This window comes from Ahaetulla prasina, chromosome 4 (assembly GCF_028640845.1).
Source record: "Ahaetulla prasina isolate Xishuangbanna chromosome 4, ASM2864084v1, whole genome shotgun sequence".
In the NCBI taxonomy this organism is placed as follows: domain Eukaryota; kingdom Metazoa; phylum Chordata; class Lepidosauria; order Squamata; family Colubridae; genus Ahaetulla; species Ahaetulla prasina.
Window position 1 is genome coordinate 60,598,563 of NC_080542.1, and position 23,001 is coordinate 60,621,563.

Below are 23,001 nucleotides of genomic sequence, written 5' to 3' on the forward strand. Positions count from 1 at the left end.
AAAGTGCTGGAATTCTTGATTTTAAGGGAAATTAAAGTTGAATATAAGCAAAGCCTATCCTGGACTTCCAAAAAGTTATTTTATCAGAGTAATGATAAATAAGATTGCTTGGGAAAAGGAATTCAAGATGGTACTCAAGAACATAAAAGGGAATAAATTCAACATGCAGTTGCAATGAAGAAAAAAATCAAAAGACATCCTTGTGCTTACAGAAAAAGCAAATGAACATTTGAAAACAAGAGAGCATACCGGGTATAGAAGGAGAGGCAGAACTAGATAATTAAGAACTATAATGATGTTCTCAGAAAGGATAACATTTAACTAGATGAAGAATGCTAAGAATAAGGAAAATGACTATTTGAGATATTTTCAAATATTGGAAGAGTTATACTATATGTTATTAAAATGCAAAAAGTAACTAAAGAAAAGTCAAAGATATATATAACTTTTATTTTGGCTGTTTTCAATAAAAGACTGTTTTGCCAGGCACTTGAGAACAGCATAAAGCACAGAACTAAAAATTAAGATTTATAAAAACATGGCCAGGAAGAACATATTTACTTCAATGAGTTTAAACCACTGGGATCAGATATATTGCAACCTAGAGTACTGAAGGCCTGGCTCAATCTTTAGATATCACCTTTGAGAAATCCTGGAGAATGAATGAACTCTTGATGACTAGAAAAGCAAAACAAATATCTGTGTCTATATTTCAAGAGGAACGCAAAAGATCTACAAAGTTATAGACCAATTAGCTCAACACCAATAATTGGAAATTCATAACATTATTTGTTTAGCATCTTTAAAGCAATATGGCAATTACTAAATGTAAACATGGATTTGCCAAAATATCTAACTTTTAATTGGATAACTTTATAGTTTGTGAGAATGCTGGAATGCCGAGTATCTTCATTTAAGCAAAGTATTTAAGAAGATATCTCATGATACTCTCATTAGCAAGCTATATATGTGTGGACTGGATGACATGACAATCAGATATATAGTTCATTTGAAAACTGTACCTAGAATTACTAGTTTACCCTTACTAAACTAGAAGGAATATCTTGTGGAATGCCATAAGATTCAGTCCTGGGTTCTTTATGTATGCTAAGAAATGCTTATCTATACAACCGAGATGTAAGACGTAAGATGGACACTAGTAAATTACTTTATGGAATTTCTTTCTTATATAGAGCCTTGGCCTCATCTCTTGTTATTTTTAGGCTAGTTTGAAAAGCTATTTGCTCTCTTTAGCTTCCAACTAAAATGTATTACTATATATATGATTTATATTTATTGTTTAGTAATTGGCTTTCTTTAATGCTTCTTTAAAGAGCTGGAAACTATTATTTAAGGGGAAATAGTTATACCAAAATTGGTTGATACTGTCAGCTGCTTATAGAAGACTATGCCTACATACATACATATGTATGAACATACATATGTATGTATATGTATAGTCTTTCTATAAGCAGCTGACAGTATCAACCAATTATATACATTATATATGCTTTAGGGGGAATTGTTATACTAAAATTGGTTGATACTGTCAGCTGCTTATAGAAAGACTAAAGCAGATATATATGCTTTTGAGTCAGTAGGTTCCTGATGACTGTCTGGATATATCCCTATAGTTTTTTTCTCAAAAATGATTTTTCACCTACTTCGTAGGGCTAAGAGAGAGTGATTGGTGCAAGGTCACCCAGTTGGCTTTGTATCCAAGGGAGGGCCAGGACTTACTGCCTTTCAGTTTCTAGCCTTACATCTTAAAAACCACACTAGATTTGCTTCTCACGTATACTGGATAAAAAAACTCTCAAATGTATTGCATTATCATATTTTATTATATTTATATTTCATAAACCATTTGGAATGGCAAAAAAAAAAAAAAAAACCTCCAGAAAAAATGTTTAAGGAAATTTTTTTCCTTTAATGAAGCCTCTTTCTAATGACGACAAATGATCACTACCAACTTGAGGAATTCATATGGTAACCACTGTCTGTTTGTTAAAATGTAGTAAACTAAATCATCATCATCATTTTAGCCATGGTCTATCCACTGCAGGATAGGAGTTTTCCACATGTTTCCAACCAATATGGTCCCGAGCTTTCTTTTATCAAGAAATAAAAAAAAGAAAAACATAATGAAGTAGAGAGTGATGGAAAAGATGGAATTCCTACCCTGTTTCCCCCAAAATAAATAATCCCCTTATAATAAGCCCAATTCGGGGAAACATGGTAGTTACAAAATAGAAGATATAAGAAACAAACCCAAGACCCATAAAGGACTCAAATGCCTATATACTAACACTCAGTCAGTTTAGTGTAAGTTTAGGGAACAAACTTGAAGTATTTAGTACATGAAGGCAGATATGATATAGATGCCATTACTGAAACTTGGTGGGATGAAACTCATGGCTGGAATGTACTGATGGAAAAATACAAGCTATTCAAAAGAAACAGACCTAACAAAAGAGGAGGTAGAGTTGGATTATATATAAAAGATCACTAAATTTCTACAGAAATACACAAAATGAAGGATGAAAACCTCCTAGGATCCATATGGGTCAATATAAAAGGGGGAAAATTAGATTGCTATAGGCATATACCACAGGCCATAAAACCAAACAGAAGAAATAGATGAACACTTCGCTAATCACTTAATAAATGCATGTAGGAAACATACTACAATAGTAATGGGAGACTTTAATTACCCTGATATCAACTGGGAGACAAACTCTGCAGCAAATGGCACATCAAACAGATTCCTAACCAACTTAGATGACAACTTTGTCACTCAAAACTAGAGGAAAAACTATACTGGACCTAAATCTTACTAATAGAGAAGGAATCATAAAGGGAGTTGAAGTTGCCGGAACCTTGGGCGAGAGTGACCACATCATACTGGAATTATATATAGTGCAAACACAAGCAATACAATATAATCCAACTAGTGTCTTAAACTTTAAAAGAGCTGATTTTAACAAACTCAGAGACTGCCTAAGCAAAATATCATGGATAAAAATCCTAAAGGGGAAAATAACTCAAGAAGAAAGGGGAACACTAAAAATTATAATAAAAGCCCAGTCCAACACAATACCACTGAAAAAGAAAAACAAGAAATCCAAGAAGAAACTAGCATGGTTTCACAAACATCTCTCTGATAAACTAAAAGGCAAAAAGTATAAGTACAAAAAATGGAAGAGAGAAGTTGGTAAGGAAGTTATAGGTGGTAGGGAAAAAGCAGAGCCGCTTAATTCATTCTTTGCATCGGTCTTCACACAAAAAAAAGACTATTGCCCAATCTACCAAAAAACCTAACTATAAAAGACAGACAAGAAATAAAACTGAAAATATGCAAGAAAATAGCAGCAGCACTTATATACTGCACTTATATGGTGCGTTACAGCCCTCTCTAAGTGGTTTACAGAGTCAGCGTATTGCCCCCAACAATCTGGGTCCTCATTTTACTGACCTTGGGGGAAGAATGGAAGGCTGAGTCAACCTTGAGCCTGGTGAGATTTGATCTGCCAAACAGCTGGCAGCAGGTGATCAGTAGAAGTAGCATGCAGTACTGCACTCTAACCACTGTGCCACCACGGCTCAAATGGTAAGAGAAGATTTGTCTGACCTTGATGAATATAAATCACCAGGACCTGATGGATTACATCCCAGAGTTCTGAAGGAGCTGGCAGATGTTGTCTCAGAACTATTGTATCATATCTGTTAAAAATCTTGGAGTACCAGGGAACTACCAGAGGATTTGAGCAAGCAGTGGGGTACCATAAGGTTCCATGTTAGGCCCAGTACTCTTCAATATCTTCATAAATGACTTAGATGAGGAAATAAAAGGGGAACTCATCAAAATTGCAGACAAACTAAGCTGGCAGGAATAGCCAACACCCCAGAAGACAAGCTCAGGATCCAAAAAGATATTGACAGACTTGAACAATAGGCCCTATCAACAACATGAATTTTAATGTGGAGAAAAGCAATGTTTTATACCTGGGCAGGAAAAAACAAAGATACAAGTACAGATTAGGGAAACCTGGCTCAAAAAACAGTAAATGTGAGATGAGCACTTAAACATGAGTCAGCAGAATACAACAGCAGCCGAAAAAGCTAATATATCCTTGGTTGTATAAACAGAGGCATAGAATCAAAATCATGTGAACTATTAGTACTACTTTTTAAAGCATTAATAAGGCCATACCTGGAATATTGCATCCAATTTTGGTCACCACATTACAAAAATATATATTGAGACTTAGGAAAAAGTACAAAGAAGAGCAACTAAGATGATTAAATTAAGATGATTTGCTCTGTTATTTTAATAGGGTTTTTAAAGGGAATTTTAATGGGAATTTTAAGGGGGGGGTAGGAACTGACGGGTCTGGGTTGGAGGGGGGGGGAGGGTAGTGTTGGGTGGGGGTGGGAGGGTTAGGGTGGGTGAGGGGTAGCCCGTCGGGTGGGAAACCAGTTCCAGCGCATGCTCGTGGCGACTATCAAATGGGTTCGGAGGGTATGGGGGGGGAGTGTGTTCCTTTGTATGAGGGTGAGTCTATTTGCACGGTAAGTGGGAGGGGCAGATATGGCGGAAGGGGGATCGATCAACATAGGGGTCACGCGTTCGATGTTTACAGGCGATCGCGTGCCCCGATCCCCTGACTTTCCCTGCCTCGGATGGTCAAGACCCTCAGAGCCTGGGCCTCGTCTGATGTTATGCAACGCACGGTCCGTGGTTAAGGCCCCCTAATACATGATCTGATTCAGGGGTGCCGCGGATATTATAGGCGTTACGGAGACCTGGTTGGGCACTGAAGGGGTGTGCCCTGGTCGAGATGTGCCCACCGGGTTTCCGTGCATTCCATCAGCCGAGGCCCAGGGTAGGGGTGGAGGGTGGCGGTTGCTATTAAAGAGAGTCTAGAGCCGAGGGAGACCACTGTACCTCAGATCGCCGGTGTGAATCCTCTTTGTGAGGTGGGGTCATAGATGTCAGATGGGCTTGCTGGTCGCGTACCTGGCTCCTTGCTGCGTGACAGCTGCCCTGCCCGAGCTCCTGGAGGTGCTTGCCGGGTGGCAGTGGAGACCCCAGACTGTTAGTCATGGGGACTTTAACTTGCCATCTGCCGCTCGCCATCGACGGTAGCTCGGGAGTTCTTGGCCTCCATGACGGCCTTGGACCTGACTCAAGTAGTGGATGGCCCCACTCACATCGGGGAGGCACACTGGACCTGATTTTGTCTCTGGTCAGTGGTCGAGAGATCTGGACTTAAAGGAAATAGTCATTGAACCTTTGTCATGGTCAGATCACTCTCTCCTTCGCCTGGACTTTCTGACCGCTACCCAACACCGCAGGGAGACGGAACCATTACGATGGTACCGTCCCAGGCGCCTGATGGACCCAGAGAGGTTTCGGACGGAGCTTGGGCCACTTCCTGAGGGTCTGGCTCACGGCACGGCAGAGGAACTAGCTGCAGCCTGGGAACGGGCTGCGGCTGGGGCTTTAGACCGTGTCGTGCCTTTGCGGCCTCTGACCCGGCGCAGATCCCAACCGGCTCCTTGGTTCTCCGAGGAGCTGAGGGGGATGAAACGCCGGAGAAGACGCCTAGAGAGTTCCTGGAGGTCCAGCCGTTCAGAGGCTGATCGGACACTAGTTAGATCCTATACTAGGACCTACCTAGTGGCACTGAGGGAAGCGAGGCGTTCCTACGCCTCCTCCCTCATTGCGCCGGCAGATACCCCCCCAGCTGCCCTGTTCCGGGTGCCCCGCCCCCTCCTTCACCAGGGGGAGCGGGATGACCCGTTGCGGGGACGTGCTGAGGAGTTTAACGGTTATCTATACGATAAAATCGTTCAGCTTAGGGACGGTCTGGACCAAAATTGTGGCGATTCAGACGGGGTATCTGAGGGCGGTCTTGGTGATGTTGTTTGGGATGAGTTTGACCCTGTGACTCCCGAGGACATGGACAGGTTGCTGGGTAGATTGAATGCCACCACGTGTTTACTGGACCCGTGCCCCTCCTGGCTGGTGCTGGCCACTCAGGAGGTGACACGAGGCTGGCTCCAGGGGCTTACGAGTGCTTCCTTGTTGGAGGGAGTCTTTCCGGCCGCCTTGAAAGAGGCGGTGGTGAGGCCCCTCCTCAAGAAGCCTTCCCTGGACCCGGCTGTTTTGGGTAATTATCGTCCGGTCTCCAACCCGCTCGGCGAAGGTTGTAGAGAGTATGGTGGCATATCAGTTTCCCCTGCACCTGGAGGAAACTGTCTATCTGGACCCGTTCCAGTCCGGCTTCCGACCCGGTTACAGCACTGAGACGGCTTTGGTCGCGTTGGTGGATGATCTCTGGAGGGCCAGGGATAGGGGTTATTCCTCTGCCCTGGTCCTATTAGACCTCTCAGCGGCTACCATCGACCATGGTATCCTGCTGCGCCGGTTGGAGGGATTGGGAGTGGAGGCACCGCTTATCGGTGGTTCTCCTCCTATCTCTCCGACCGGTCGCAGACGGTGTTGACGGGCAGAGGTCACCCGCGCGCCTCACTTGTGGTGCCGCAGGGCCGATTCTCTCGCCTTCTGTTCAACATCTATATGAAGCCGCTGGGTGAGATCATCAGTGGCTTCGTGTGAGGTACCAGCTGTACGCTGATGACACCCAGCTGTACTTTTCCACACCGGCCACCCCAATGAAGCTATCAAGTGCTGTCCCGGTGTTTGGAAGCCGACGGGTCTGGATGGGGAGAAACAGGCTCAAGCTCAATCCTCCAAGACGGAGTGGCTGTGGATGCCGGCATCCCGGTACAGTCAGCTGAGTCCGCGGCTGACTGTCGGGAGCGAGTCATTGGCCCCGATGGAGAGGGTGCGCAATTTGGGCGTTCTCCTGGATGCACGGCTGCCTTTTGAAGATCATTTGACGGCCGCTCCAGGAGAGCTTTCCACCAGGTTCGCCTGGTGCGCCAGTTGCGCCTTTCTAGACCGGGATGCCTTGTGCACAGTCACTCACGCCTTGTGACGCCTCGCCTGACTACTGCAATGCTCTCTACATGGGGCTCCCTTGAAGGCATCCGGAGGCTGCAGTTGGTCCAGAATGCAGCTGCGCTGGTGATAGAGGGAGCCCTCGTGGCTCCCGAGTGACACCTATCCTGCGCAGGCTGCACTGGCTACCTGTGGCCTTCCGGTGCGCTTCAAGGTGTTGGTGAACGCCTTTAAAGCGCTCCATGGCATAGGGCCGGGTTACTTACGGGACCGCCTGCTGCTACCGAATACCTCTCACCGACCGTGCGCCTCACAGAGAGGGACTCCTCAGGGTGCCGTCGGTAGCGACAGTGTCGTCTGGCGACACCCAGGGAAGGGCCTTCTCTGTGGGGCTCCCGCCTCTGGAACGAACTCCCCCCAGGACTTCGTCAACTTCCGGACCTCCGAACCTTTCGCCGCGAGCTCAAAACTCACTTATTTATTTGCGCTGGACTGGGTTAGTTTTTTATGGGTTCTTAATTGGGTTTTATCGATGGGTTTTTAATGGGTTTTTAATGGGTTTTATTATTTGCTAAATTTTAATTGCGGCCAAATTGAATAAGTTTTTTAGTGGTATTTTAATAGTATTTATTTTGTAATAGGAATGTTTATTTTATCTGGCTGTAAACCGCCCTGAGTCCTTCGGGAGAAGGGCGGTATAAAAATTTAAATAATAAATAAATAAATAAATAAATAAATGATTGCCTTATACACTGTAAGCCGCCCTGAGTCTTCGGAGAAGGGCGGGATATAAATGTAAACAAAAAAAAACACACCAAAAAAACCAAAACAAAAACCAAAGGCCTGGAGACTAAAACATAAAAAACAATTACAGGATTTAGGTTTGGTTAGTCTAGAGAAGCAAAGGGCTAGGGGGGCATGATAGCAGTATTCCAGTATTTGAGAGGCTGCCACAAAGAGGAGGGGATCAATTTAGTTTCCAAATCACCAGAGGGCAGGACAAGAAACAAGGGATGGAAACTAATCAAGGAGAAAAGCAACCTGGAATTAAGGAGAAACAGTGAGGACAATTAACCAGTGGAACAGCTTGCCTTCAGAAGTTGTGGGTGCTTCAATCACTGGAAGTTTTTAAGAGACTGGACAGTCACTTATCTGAAGTGCTATAGTGTCTTTTGTTTGAGCAGGGGGCTGGACTAAAAGACCTCCCTTCCAGCTCTATTTTGATTGAATTGGGCCCACAATACTTGCTGATGTCATCACTCCATCTTATTGGCCAAGGTATATGTTGTGGAAGAACATCTAGTTCTTCTCCAGATATAATTTTCTTTCTTTCTTTGAGTTAACTAAATAAAAATACTGAACAATTGGTAAACTTCATCTGCCAAGGGTAGAACTGACCATATTTAAGATATAATTCTTGTTATTTGTGATGATAGATTTATTTGTAAAATCTGAGGAGATAAAATTGTTTTAATCCCGAACGACTATTCTACAGAATAGTGATGAAAGGAATTCCCAAACCTATAATTTATTTATACATTAATTCTGCTTGTTCCTCTGAAAATAAAGAGGTAAATGTTTTTATAGACATTAGCAACTTTATCCATTACATTTGCTGTGTAAGAATGTTTCCTCATGGCTGTGCTGCAACTGTCATGATAAAAAGTTTTGTCTTATCTCTTTTCTACTTATCTTGGAATCAAAAGAAACATAGTGGGAAGAAACCACACTAATTAGTTCATAGACACATGCACATTCACATGTATCAAGGCAGGAAATCTCCCAGTATGGCCATAACACTGTCATAAGGAATTATTTGCATAACTGCACTTTAGGAAACATGGGGAAATTTGTGTAAGTATGTAAGTACACACACACACACACACACACACACACAAACAAACAATATGTTCTCCATATCTACTATCCACTGTCCTCTACAAAGTATAGTGTAAAGGGGTGGTTTGCAGATTCAATCAGAACATAGCAATATTTAAAATAATATGTAGAGGATCCCTACATCTTTGTAAAAAACAATAATAATAAAGCAGCAAATTTACTTTGAAGGCATCTGGAAATGTTTCTACAGGTAGTCTCAATTTACAACCACAATTGCAACAGGAACTTGCAACTTCCATTGCTAAGTAATGTGGTCATTAAATGAGTCCCCCCCCAATTTTATGATCTTTATGTTGCAGTTGTTAAGTGACTCATGCAGTCATTAAGCAAATCTAGCTCTCCCCATTGATTTTGCTTGTTGAACGACCTCCAAGAAGGTTGCAATCATGTGATCAAAGTATAAGGCATTGCAACTATCATGTCGGTTGGTTGCCAAGCATCCAAATTTTAATCACATGAACACAAAGATACTGTAACATTCATGTAAGGACTGTTTGTAAGTTACTTTTTTTCAGTGCCATTATCATTTTGAATAGCCATTAAACAAATACTAAGGACTAAAGACTATCTGTACAGATAAGACAGACCTCCCTAGACAGAATCTTCAGAGTCTAGATGCAGCCAGTACAAAGGTACACTCCTCAGTCTGAACAGGATCAATATCAGGCAGACTGAGGACACATAAGACCACCACCCAAATTTTGGGAGATTTATAGGTGAAAAAGTGGTTTTATTTTTACTCTAAACCATTCTGGCTTTTTATCTGGAAAACAAACTGGAAGCCAGACAATTTATTTCAATAAAGGAATGACATGCAACTCTCTTTATGAGCATGTAGTAATAAATGAGCTTCAGTCATCTGGACAACTGTAGTTTTCATACAAACTTATGCCTGTCAGTCTTGTCCTGTCTGACTTTGCCATTTTTCCCTCAATAGCAGGATTGATCTCAAGTTAGAAGGGGTTTTGTTCTGATTTCTGTTGCCAGCTAAGCAACAAATAATTGAAATTTAGGCTTCTGCATAACTAAATTCAGAGTTGTTAATCTTAGGTAGAGGGCTGTCTGCATATATATATACATGCTGTATACATACTGCATACACATATATGTACACTTTGAGCTTATGCACTGGAGACACACATACACATACATCAAATTAAGTATAGATATATGTGTATGTTATACTAGCTGAACACTTAGCTATCTTTTTAAAAAATATATAAATACACTCTCTTATTTTGGACACAAATAGAGAAAGAAATCCATAACATGGGTTTAGATAAGTAGCCTCTATATTTTTTTTTACCTTAGGTACTTATAATTAAAATTAATCATTAGTAGTTTTCCCCATCTCTTTTTTTCCCCTCTCTTTTATCCTCCTCTAATGCAATCTTTTTACTGTTCTCTCCCCATTCCATCTATCCTTTTTCTTTTATGTGACTTCTTTTTTAAAAATGTAAACAATAGAAAAAGCATCAATGAGTGAAGCCAACCGTGAGTTTCAATCCATTAACTGGAGACCAAAAACTTATATGACTTGGCATTACAGATAAGTATTCCAGGTACTCTCTCTATTTAAATTAAAGATGTTAAATTTTTAAAGCATAAGCCAAGTTAGCTCTAGAAAAACTTGTATGTCTTCCAGTCCTTTCCCCCTATAATCCATGCTGTTATACATTTAGTTCTTCATTATGAAATCATTTGGGAAAACTGAACAGATTTTTTTTAAAAAAATTAAAGTGTTGCCTGATATTTTCTTTAAATATCAACTTTGGAATTTTTTAAAAAAAATTTAAGACAGAAAAGAAACATGAAAAAGAGGCTGTCAAAAATGAGAGTACAGGCTTAAACGTCTTTCTCCCAAGTATAAGTGAAACATCTTATGCATGACAGAGCAGAATCACCCCATGTATCAACAACCTTACCCAAAACTCTTTCATTTCTAGAATTTGGCAATCCTCCTGTGCTAGTTGAAAGATCTTCTGGTACAGGCATGGGCTCATCAGTGTCGTCTGGAGCATCGCTTACTGGAGGACTTTCTTTCCCTGATAATAAAAGAGCAATCCCACCAAGTTAGGAAAGTTCTCTGTTTCTTTTCAAATAAGATATAGATAATATTGATAGTGATTCCAAGACCATAAAAAAACAAAACAAGGCAAATCATGATGCTGGCTTTTGATTAGCAAGAATTTTAAAAATAAAGGCAGATTTTGAATTGAACAAAGCCTAAAGATTAGTAAGTATATTTGCTGCTCTCTCCTTTTGTATCAAGTCACAATGCAAATGATTTTATTATTCTTTTCAATTCTTTTAACACATTGAATTGAAGCCAGGCTATTTTCAATTAAATCCTATTGAAATCAACAAAAGTTGGAGTAATGATTAACTTTTCATATTATTTGTACAGCCCTAAGAGCAACGAAGTTAATATATCAGACAGCTGAATAAGGAGAAATTTCCTAACAGTGAGGATAATTAATGAGTGGAACAGCTTGCCTTCAGACATTGAGAGTGCTCAATCACTGGAGGACTTTCTTTCCTGATAATAAAAGAGCAATCCCACCAAGTTAGGAAAGTTCTCTGTTTCTTTTCAAATAAGATATAGATAATATTGATAGTGATTCCAAGACCATTAAAAAAAAAAACAAGGCAAATCATGATGCTGGCTTTTGATTAGCAAGAATTTTAAAAATAAAGGCAGATTTTGAACAAAGCCTAAAGATTAGTAAGTATATTTGCTGCTCTCTCCTTTTGTATCAAGTCACAATGCAAATGATTTTATTATTCTTTTCAATTCTTTTAACACATTGAATTGAAGGCAGGCTATTTTCAATTAAATCCTATTGAAATCAACAAAAGTTGGAGTAATGATTAACTTTTCATATTATTTGTACAGCCCTAAGAGCAATAAAGTTAATATATCAGACAGCTGAATAAGGAGAAATTTCCTAACAGTGAGGATAATTAATGAGTGGAACAGCTTGCCTTCAGACATTGAGAGTGCTCAATCACTGGAGGACTTTCTTTCCCTGATAATAAAAGAGCAATCCCACCAAGTTAGGAAAGTTCTCTATTTCTTTTCAAATAAGATATAGATAATATTGATAGTGATTCCAAGACCATTAAAAAAAAAAACAAGGCAAATCATGATGCTGGCTTTTGATTAGCAAGAATTTTAAAAATAAAGGCAGATTTTGAACAAAGCCTAAAGATTAGTAAGTATATTTGCTGCTCTCTCCTTTTGTATCAAGTCACAATGCAAATGATTTTATTATTCTTTTCAATTCTTTTAACACATTGAATTGAAGGCAGGCTATTTTCAATTAAATCCTATTGAAATCAACAAAAGTTGGAGTAATGATTAACTTTTCGTATTGATTTGTACAGCCCTAAGAGCAATAAAGTTAATATATCAGACAGCTGAATAAGGAGAAATTTCCTAACAGTGAGGATAATTAATGAGTGGAACAGCTTGCCTTCAGACATTGAGAGTGCTCAATCACTGGAGGACTTTCTTTCCTGATAATAAAAGAGCAATCCCACCAAGTTAGGAAAGTTCTCTGTTTCTTTTCAAATAAGATATAGATAATATTGATAGTGATTCCAAGACCATAAAAAAACAAAACAAGGCAAATCATGATGCTGGCTTTTGATTAGCAAGAATTTTAAAAATAAAGGCAGATTTTGAACAAAGCCTAAAGATTAGTAAGTATATTTGCTGCTCTCTCCTTTTGTATCAAGTCACAATGCAAATGATTTTATTATTCTTTTCAATTCTTTTAACACATTGAATTGAAGGCAGGCTATTTTCAATTAAATCCTATTGAAATCAACAAAAGTTGGAGTAATGATTAACTTTTCGTATTGATTTGTACAGCCCTAAGAGCAATAAAGTTAATATATCAGACAGCTGAATAAGGAGAAATAGATTATGGATAATTTGGAATATCGTTTTGAATCAATTTCTATTTCGACTCTAAATTGTTTCATATATTAATCCTCTATTTATTGAAAGAAAATGTTAAAAAGGACAGATAAGGGAAGTGCACATTCTTTTCCACATTGATATTCCTACCTTTTTTTGCACATAAATGGTTGAAGTATATTTTTGGGAGAATACATGTATAACAGGCACTTTTTAACCACTTATACTGTGACAATTACAAGACATTAGCCTCCTTCTTGTGCAAATAGCTTTAACATCTAAGCAAACACTAGTTAGCTGCTGGTTATTCCTAAATTCTGCTTTAATACTACCTGTCAAATAAATAGAATTTTTTTCCTAAGGTTTTCCTGAGCAAAACCTTCCTTTTGAAATATATAACCAGTAAATAAATACGTTTTATTTAATGTGCTATATATTGGCTCTTCTGAGCACCAAAGAGTGTTTGGTGTTCATATTTCATGCCTTAACATCGTTTACATTGTTATATCCAGATAAGTCAGAGTTGTGTGGTAATTTAAATAGATATGTAATCACACTAACATTTTCTAGCAGATGATTTTCAAAATGGAAAGATGGGGGAAATAGTCATTCTTCATTTAATTTTTAAGAAGCATGTTCAGAATAATAACTGGAACTGGCTGTGCAATTGCAAACAAAGAAGTAAGCACTGGGACCAAATATTTAAATGGCATCTTGATATCTGAGTCTCAAATGAGTTTTTTTGCTGTTTGATAGAAACCAGTCCTAAATACATATTTCAGGTCTGTTCCATGCATTTCATTCACTTTGTTTTGTTAGAGAAATTCTCTTTGGTTACCACCTTCAAAGCGCTCCATGGCTTAGGGCCCGGGTACTTACGGGACCGCCTGCTGTTACCACATGCCTCCCACCGACCCGTGCGCTCTCACAGAGAGGGTTTCTCAGGGTGCCGTCCACCAAGCAGTGTCGGCTGGCGGCCCCCAGGGGAAGGGCCTTCTCTGTGGGAGCACCTACTCTCTGGAATGAACTTCCCCCCGGTTTACGCCAATTGCCTGACCTCCGGACCTTTCGCCGGGAACTGAAAACTTATTTATTTATCCAAGCGGGACTGGCCTGATTTTTAAATTCTAAATTTTAAATTTTAAATTTTTCAATTGTAATTTTATTGGGTATTTTATATGGTCAATTGGATGGTTTTAATTTCGGCCTTTTATTGAATAAGTTTTTTAATTGTTATTTTGGTGTGTATATAAATTGTTTTAATGCAGGCTGTACACCGCCCTGAGTCCTTCGGGAGAAGGGCGGTATAAAAGTTTAATTAAATAAATAAATAAATAAATAAATAATACAAAACTGTGAGGCTAGTTTTCTGGCAGTGCTACACCTGCTATTGCCATGCCATCTCAGCTTGGCACATCATATTCAAGTCACATCAAACAATTCTTTTAGCCAAGATAAAGTCCGAGAAGGCTGGTTTGATGAGTCTTCTTTTTGTTATCTGACTGACAGTACTCCAATTAAAGATACTAGCTCTTGGCTGTAAATAACCATTTGATTCCTAAATGGCAGGGAAAAAAATTATATTTCTTGCTAATAGTAACAAAACACCTTGATTTTACTTTGTAAGAAAAGATAGATCACAAAATAACAGAGAAGAGTGCTATGATAATTTTGAGGGAATAGTAGACAAGCTTTTCCTTGCATACATCTAGTGGCCTGCAGAATTTTTGCAGCCTAAGTATGATAGCCCTATTCTAGTATCCTTAGCCTTCATTTTTCAAAAGAGGCTATAGAACAGAGTTGTCCAAACAAGTTATAATGTATTTATGAAAGAGATCCCATTATAATATACTATAGGTAGGTATTTATTTTTCACCAGTTAGAACAAAATCAAAAGTTAAGCATACAGAAAGAAATCACATGAGAAATATTTGCCACATAAATCAGATAATAACAGTATACAGGGAACTCTCTACAATTGGGATCAGAATTTCCATCATTAACTAAGATTGTAATAAAGTAAGATATGACCACATCACTTAACAATGGCAATCCTGGTAGGGCCAACAAACATGCTTCATTAAGCAAAAACCCACCCAACTCAATCCAAACTGTTCTGAACTTGCTCACTCCCAGCCCCAAGCCTCTGTAAGGTACCAGATTGACTTAAACTCACCTCAACTCTCACTCATCTCTGCCTTTTTGGCCACCCTGCACCCTGCCTTGTGGGATGTCAAGCAACTCCAGAACTGTGTGGCTCTGCTGCTGTTTACCACACTCAGGAAAGCCAGCGCTGTTTCAGCCCAGTTCCAGCCACAATAATCCTTGCCACTTGCAGTCTGAAACCCCTACTGCCCTGCGTTCCACTGCCACAGCTATACCTGGCCTGGTTGTTGTGCTGGCTGGGCCTAGGTTTCACTCTTTGAAAAAAAGCAATTCTCAGGAGTGTAGCACAATGGAACTTTTTGGCATGCCACAACTCTAGAGCAAAACCCAACCACCATCACCCCATCCCAGCAACCATGCTAGGAACATCTCATCATCAGTGGGAGTAAGAAGACAGTGAAGGTCATCTGGGACAGTGCACAGGAAGGAAGGGGGAGGAAATGCACAGATGGGGGAGAGATAGATAGATAGATGAGGACTTGAGGCACCTCTGCAATCCTAAGAGAAGTGCCAAGGGCCAAATTTTAATCCTTTGACCATCAGGGCTCTTCAGTGCATAATTTCAGGCACAGATCATAAGTTCAGCATATCTGACACTTCGATTGAGGAGGGGATCAACTTATTTGTAAAAGCACTAGAGGGCAGGATAACAAACAATGGATGGAAACTAATCAAATAGAAAAGCAACCTGGAATTAAGGAGAAATTTCCTAACAGTGAGGATAATTAATGAGTGGAACAGCTTGCCTTCAGACATTGAGAGTGCTCAATCACTGGAGGCTTTTAAGTAGAGACTGGATAGTCACTTGTCTGAAATGGTCTCCTACTTGAGTAGGGGGTTGGACTAGGAGACCTCCAAGGTCCCTTTCAGTTCTATTATAATTGGATTGAATTGAATGGTTGCTTACTGAATGGTTATAAATCGAGGATACCCTGTAATCTCTGGGCCTCCCACACTGGTATGACCTATTGTTGAATTTTCACTGTCATTACATTTTCAATTGAGTAGGGAAATAGCTCATTTCAAAAAAGACTGCTTTCTGGAGTGGAATAGAAGTGTGAATGGGAAGCTTATCATGTAGGAAGCTCATTTCAAATCCATCTATGGTTGTATATCTGCTATTTTAAATATAAATTTACAGCTATTTTAAGGCATGGAATCATTATGCTTTTTCTTTTTGTCAGCCAATATGCTGTTGATCCTTCTCCTACTCACACAGGCAAAGGAAGCAGAAGGATCTCCCTGTTGTTCAGTCCCATGTTGTTAGAAAGTTTCTATCTGTTAGGCATTACCTGTTGAATGGCTCATATGTACTACAATTACTCCTACTTCATAAAGAAAGGATGGATAATGTTGTTGACTCAGAGAGAACTAACAGGATCTGAATCAGTCGTTCAGGGACTATACTTATGACCATGCCTATCTGGACATTTGCATACACAATGCCCCTTCCCACATACATATATACATATCTTAATCTATACATATATACAGGAACATGACAGCTTAATCTCTTTTACGAGTAGAAAGAAATGCTATAAATAAAATATAATAACACTTATCTGCTATTCCAAATCAAGAAGACAAAACTATGGTACTTCAGGTACCTTTATCCATAATTTTGGCCTATCTTTTCCTAAACAGTGAAATCACCTAATCAATCAGTGTTTTTTTACCATTAGCAGCAATAAATTAGCCTCAGGTGATAAAGAAGAGGAAATTATTAGTTTATTATTTAGTTATTAAATATGGATTCTTACTCAAGACCTATTAAGGAGTGCACATGATGACAGGCATAGCATATTGCTAAGATATGCAAATTTCCAAGCAGACACATCCATTAAATGTGATGAATATACACACTGAGTTATTATATATTTTATCTGTTAACATGTATTAACATGGCACTTAACATGTATTTATCTTAATTGTATGATCTGTAGATCATCTAACATCTTAGATGTTCCTGGTTTCTAATATTTTTGAGAAGCATTTTTTGACACTATGTATAATTTTATATATATCAACATGATCGTACTTCACTCATTTTTTAAGCAAAAACCAATTATTGTATTTTTTATTGGTAATATTTCTTCCAACTCTTTGCTAATTGCATATTCTGGAGTGACAGTTTACAGAACGTTCTTTTGAGGTGAGATAACAAGTTTTCATAAGTCATGACTTTTATATGCTTATGTCATACATCAGGATCATCACACCCATTTACATTGTCATATATATACACATACATACCATACACACACACACACACACACACACACGAACCCAGTGCTCATTCTCAAAAGGCATCTTAAAAAAACAGACACCTTAACAGCTAAACAGATAGCAACATTAAAAAAATTAGACTGGTATAACCTGCTTTAAAATATACATTCTGAATCCTCCTCTAACCAAAAAAGGACCAGTCCTGGCTCAGCTGAAATAACAGGTGGTTTCTGAACATAGATTCAAAAATAGTAATGATTATCAATTTAATGTTATTTGTATCATAATTTACAAAAGGTATTCCATTGAAGATTTGAGCATAGATTGGCCTGTATAGGAATAAGCAATCTAGTAGGTAACTTGGGCTAAGTCATTTAAGGCTCTGTATACTGAAGACAGCACAATTTCACTGAGCTATTTCCATCCTCTCTTAGACCAAATGCCTTTCATAATCCATCACTGTTGCTGTTGACCAATTAGTAGGTTAGTATGTTGAACTAATTTAGTATGTGAACCTCTAATGGAAGAAGACTCCCCAACCAAAACACCTGCTAAGGGATGTGTTAAGTTTGGGCAATAACGAGGCAGGAGACCAGGGTAGTGACAACAGCTCTTTAATATACAGTGAACCCAGCAACTAGTACTGAGGAAAACCTCTCTTTATATATATTTCAGCCGGTGGTTTCAACCAATCAGCAACGTGCTAATTCCCGCCAAAACTCCCGCCAAAACTTTTAAAGATACATTACAGGATGAAATAGATTTTCCCCTCCTTTCTCTTTCCTCATATGATGGACTTCAGGTGCTTAGGAGAGACCTGGTCAAGGGAAATGTTATTCTATCTTTCTTAGCAATTTTAATTTTTATTAAATGTACCATATTTTTCGGAGTATAAGACGCACCTTAGTTTTTGGGGAGGAAAATAAGAAAAAAGCTGATTGGCAGGTGGATTGGCCTCCCAGAATATCCCCAATCAGCTGTTCCCAGAGGTGAATTTTAGCAACAGGTTCCTTGGTTGTGAGCTCTGTGCCTTTTTTTTTTTTTTTGCTTTTTTCACCCTGCCTCTGAAACTCTGTTTCAGAAAAAACTTTTTTCTGCCTTTGAAAGCTTCCAAAACAGAACTTCAGAAAAAAACCCTCTGAAGCTCTGTTTAGGAGCTTCTTTTCTCAAGCTCTATTTGGGGGCTTTTTTTCTGAAGCTTCTTTCAGCCTCTGAAACCTCCATTTGAGAAACTGGGTGGGGCTACATTCAGAGTATAAGACACAACACAGATCTGCAAGATTCTGTTATTATAGCCAATCCCAATAAAAGTAGTGTTAGCCTTTCTTGTAGCTTTCTTAGTCAGGTTTACCTAATGGGACCGACTAGCCTACTTACAATGTTAAACTTGATTTTTATGGGAAATAATTGACAACATTAATTACCTTTTTTTATTTGCATTGCCTCTGGTTGAAAACAGATTCTACTTCTCATAAATACTGTACTGCCCATAATATACAAAGGTAATCTTAGTAAAGAAAGCAATTTTATTCTCTGTCTGTTTAAAATAATCAGTAACTCCATAATGAATTCAGATTATGTCTTTCTATGCGAGCTGAAGCATTCACCAATCCCATTATGAATAAGGCCATAATGGATTAGTGCAGTGGTGCTGTTTTTAGCCAGCATTCAGTAAAACATATATAGTTTATATTATTTCATGCTGAATATCCAATTCAAGTAGTCCTCAGGTTATGACCCCAAAATTTATGTTGTTAAGTGAGAATTATATTAAGAGAGTTTGCTCCATTTTACAACTTTTCTTGCCTCATTTGTTAAATGAATCATCGCCGTTCTTAAATTAGTCACACAGTTGTTAAGTGAATCTGGCTTCCTTATTGACTTTGCTTGTCAGAAGATTGCAAAAGGAGATGACATGACTCCATGCAACTGTTATAAATGTGCATCAGTTGCCAAGGCTCTGAATGTAAATCACATGACCATGTGGATGCTGCAAAGGTCATAAGTGTGAAAAGTCACAGTCAAAGATCATAAGTGTGAAAAGAACAGTCACAAAATGAACTGTTGTAATTCAAGAACTATCTGCACTAGTCATTGGTAGCTAGTTTTTTCTGTGATGCTTACAATCTGCATTTGTGCCCAGGCCTACTGTCTGTCCCCTGCAGTTGGAATTCAGAGAAGTATTTCTTTGTTAAATAGAAATCCTATTAATCTTGATCTAATTTGCTCTATTAATTTGTTCCAACTTTTTATATCAAAACTTAGAGAAAAATAAGTGATGTCACAAGTCAGTTGTCCGTCTCCTAACATCCGGCTTACTAAAGACTTGCTAAAAATTTAATTCTTACTCCACCCAAGCCCTATCCTGCTTTCTGATGCAGGTGTTTTTACAGGAAACCACACAAATGAGATACTGCAGAAATTGAATTTCATTTCCTCCTCAATTTGGTTTTAGCTGAATTTGCCACTTGTATATAAATACAAGGTTTTAAAATTCTTTAGGTTCACTCTTCGAACAACCTCCCTCTCCACATTAAATTTTATATTAATATAGACCTATGAAAAGGGAAGCATAAAGTGAACAGAAATCAAACATAATTATGTAGGCTTAGATTAGAAACACAACTCTAGACCAGAACTAGGTGATATTACAGGCAGAAAGTTACCAAGTGGGGTATAATTTATATTGGAGAAATTTAAAGCAATTTAAAACAGCCACTGCTACTTTTCCACAAATTTCAGTAAACCTTCAGAACTACTGAACAATGGCCCATAATTGTTTTCATTGAAGGTACCAAGGACTTCACGAAAGAGAGATCAGCCTAGCAATGGAAAGTGTGATAGTAGCATTCTGGCCAGGGCATACTAAAGTGTTGAGGAATGGGGTAAGGCATGAGTTTCTGCAGCAAAGAAAGCAATCTACCCCAAGTTGCACATAATTCCATTGTCACAGATTGAAATTGGAAATGTATGTATCTATGCATGCATGCACGCATGTATGTATGTATTTTATTTAATTTCTATTGCACCTTTATTATTTCTTCAACAAAAAATATAATGAAGATACTTAATAATCCTTCCTTCTCCTATTTTTCTCCACAACAATAACTTTGGGAGGTGGGTTAGGCTGAGAGAAAGTAATTGGCCCAAGGTCAACCAGCTGGCTTTTATAGCTAAGGAGGGACTAGAACTCATGGTCTCTCACTTTGTCTCCAGGTGCTCTAACCACTAGACCAAACTGTCTCAAATAACTCCTTTTAACCTACATAGCCAAACTGGAAGTAAACTGGCTCTATCTCAGAATAGTATTGACAATTTGGGATCACAGTGGCTGGGAACGTAGCTAAGAAGCATCCTAAATGCTAATCTCCGAACTGTGCCAAGGAAAACCCTAACGGCTCTACTAGAGGTTTGTACACAACTCTACAGATCTTACTCAGAAGAATTGTATCTATTGCACCATTTGAAAAAGACAATCTGAAAAGTCAAACTGAAATTGACATATCACCTGCTTTTCATTCTTTTTCAAAATGCAATTTTAAAGAGTGATCAGGGGTTTCTACATCTCAGAAACAACCTTATTAAAAAGCCTAAACAATAAAGAACCTAAAAGTGTCTAACATAAAGACTAATACTTGTTGACATTCTTAAGATACTCTGTCCTGTTATATTGTTAAGTTGTTATGCAATTGGCTGACTATCCACATTTCAATGGAGTAGATCTGGTGGAGTGAAGAATGCAGTGGATTACCTCAAAGTTTCATCTTGGGCCCAGTACAGTTCTACTTTTAGGCAAGAAAAACCAAATGCACAAATATAGAAAGGTGGTAGCTTGCTCAATAATAGTAACGGTGAGAGGGATCTAGAGCCGAGGTGGTGCAGTGGTTAGAGTGCAGTACTGCAGGCTACTTCAGCTGACTGCTAGCTGCAGTTCAGCAGTTCAAATCTCACTGGCTCAAGGTTGATTCAGCCTTCCATCCTTCCTCATGGGTAAAATGAGGACCCAGATTGTTGGGGGCAATATGCTGACTCTGTAAAACTGCTTAGAGAGGGTTGTAAAAGCACTATGAAGCAGTATGTAAGTCTAAGTGCTATTGCTATTGCTATTTTGGAGTCCTAGTGACCTATCACTTAAATATAAGCCAGCAGTTTGCTATAGCTACCAAAAAAGCCAAAGCAGTCCTAGGCTGCATTAGCAGAGGGATAGAATCAAGATCATATGAAGTGTTAATATTGCTTTGTAATACCTTGGTAAGACCTCACTTGTAACAGTGCATCCAGTTTTGGTCACAATATAAAAAAAATGTAGAGACTGTAGAAAAAATACAAAGAAGAGCAACAAAGACAATTAGGAGGACTAAAGGATAAAACATATGAAGAATGGTTGCAAGAATTGGGTAAGTCTAGTTTAATGAAAAGAAGGATTAGTGGTGATAGGGTAGCAATGTTGAAGTATCTAAGGGGCTGCCACAAAGAAGACAGAGTCAGCTTATTTTCCAAAGTACCTGAGTGCAGTATAAGAAGCAATAGAAGCTAATAAAGGAGAGAACCAACCTAGAACTAAAGAGAAATTTTCTGACAGTTAGAACAATTTATCACTAGAACAACTTGCTTGCAGAAGTTGTGGATGCTCCAACACTGAAGATTTTTAAGAAGAGATTGGACAACCATTTGCCTGAAATAGTATTGGATTTCCTGCTTGAGCAGAGGGTTGGAATAGAAGATCTCCAAGGTCCCCACTCACTCTGTTATTTTGTTATTTATGTTAAATAAATGACCTAGATGAGGGGATTGAGGGGCACTATCAAATTTGTGGATGACACCAACCTGGAGGGAATGGCTATTTTATACGTGAAATTATGACTGAAACCTATATAGGTTCACACTGTCAGGAAGTTTGTCCATAGTTTTAGGTTGCTTCTCTCTTTGTTGAGTTTCCATCCATTGCTTCTTGTTTTGCCTTCTGGTGCTTTGGAAAATACTTCCCCCCCTTTCTTTCTAGCAGCCCCTTAAAAGATTGTTGCCTTTCATACTCTTGGGCAAAGCATGTGAGCCATTTCCTCCTTTCAGTGGTCCATGAAAGTGCATCTATAGCAGAGGTCTCTAACCTTGGCCACTTTCAGACTTAAGGGAATTGAAGTCCACAAGTCTTAAAGTGGCCAAGTTTGGAGACTCCTGATCTATAGTATGTAGATAATAAAGTTGAAAAAAGGTGAAAAACATTTTTGCAGAACTATAGATACGTTGAGACTGGGTGTGACAAGGAATGGCTGGGAGGGGAGGGGCCGGGCGAGGTACCCCTTGACATGAGAGACATTGAGTTGGCCATGCCTACCCAGTCATATGACCATCAAGCCACACCCACTGTCACATGACAGTCAAGCCACGCCCAAAAAATAAGCCATGCCCACAGAACCGGTAGTAAAAAAATTTAGAACCCACCCCTGTCCTAGACTGCATCAACAGAGGATAGTATCAAGATCACAAGAAGTGATAGTATTGGAACACTGCATCCAGTTCTGGTTACCCCAATACAAATAGATGCTGACATCCTAAAAATTATGCAGAGAAGAGCAACAAAGGTAATAAGGGGTCTGGAGTCTAAATTGCATGAGGCAATAGATATTGGAACTAGGTATGTTTAGCCTAAAAAAGAGAAATTTTATAGGCGACATGTTAGCATCTTCTAATAGTTGAAGGGCTGTCACAGAGAAGAGGGGGTTAGTTTATTCTCCATAGCACTTGAGGGCAGGGTAAGAAATAAGGGATGAAAGATTATCAAAGAGAGATCCAACCTAGAACTAAGGAGGCCTTT

General features: G+C 39.0%; 1 protein-coding gene across 15 annotated transcripts in view; it reads right to left on the bottom strand.

Annotated features, from left to right (window-relative positions):
- The window catches only part of IKZF1 (IKAROS family zinc finger 1), a 96,106-nt gene that overhangs the window by 53,299 nt on the left and 19,806 nt on the right, over positions 1 to 23,001 (bottom strand). For 13 of the 15 annotated variants that reach the window (XM_058181681.1, XM_058181674.1, XM_058181679.1 and 10 more), the window contains one exon: positions 10,795 to 10,914. The exons of 1 other annotated variant lie outside the window; for it this stretch is intronic. In XM_058181681.1, coding sequence (XP_058037664.1) covers positions 10,795 to 10,914 — 120 coding nt within the window. Of the gene's footprint in view, positions 1 to 10,794; positions 10,915 to 23,001 lie in introns of those variants that run through there. One more of the 15 variants, XM_058181684.1, reaches the window with a different exon arrangement.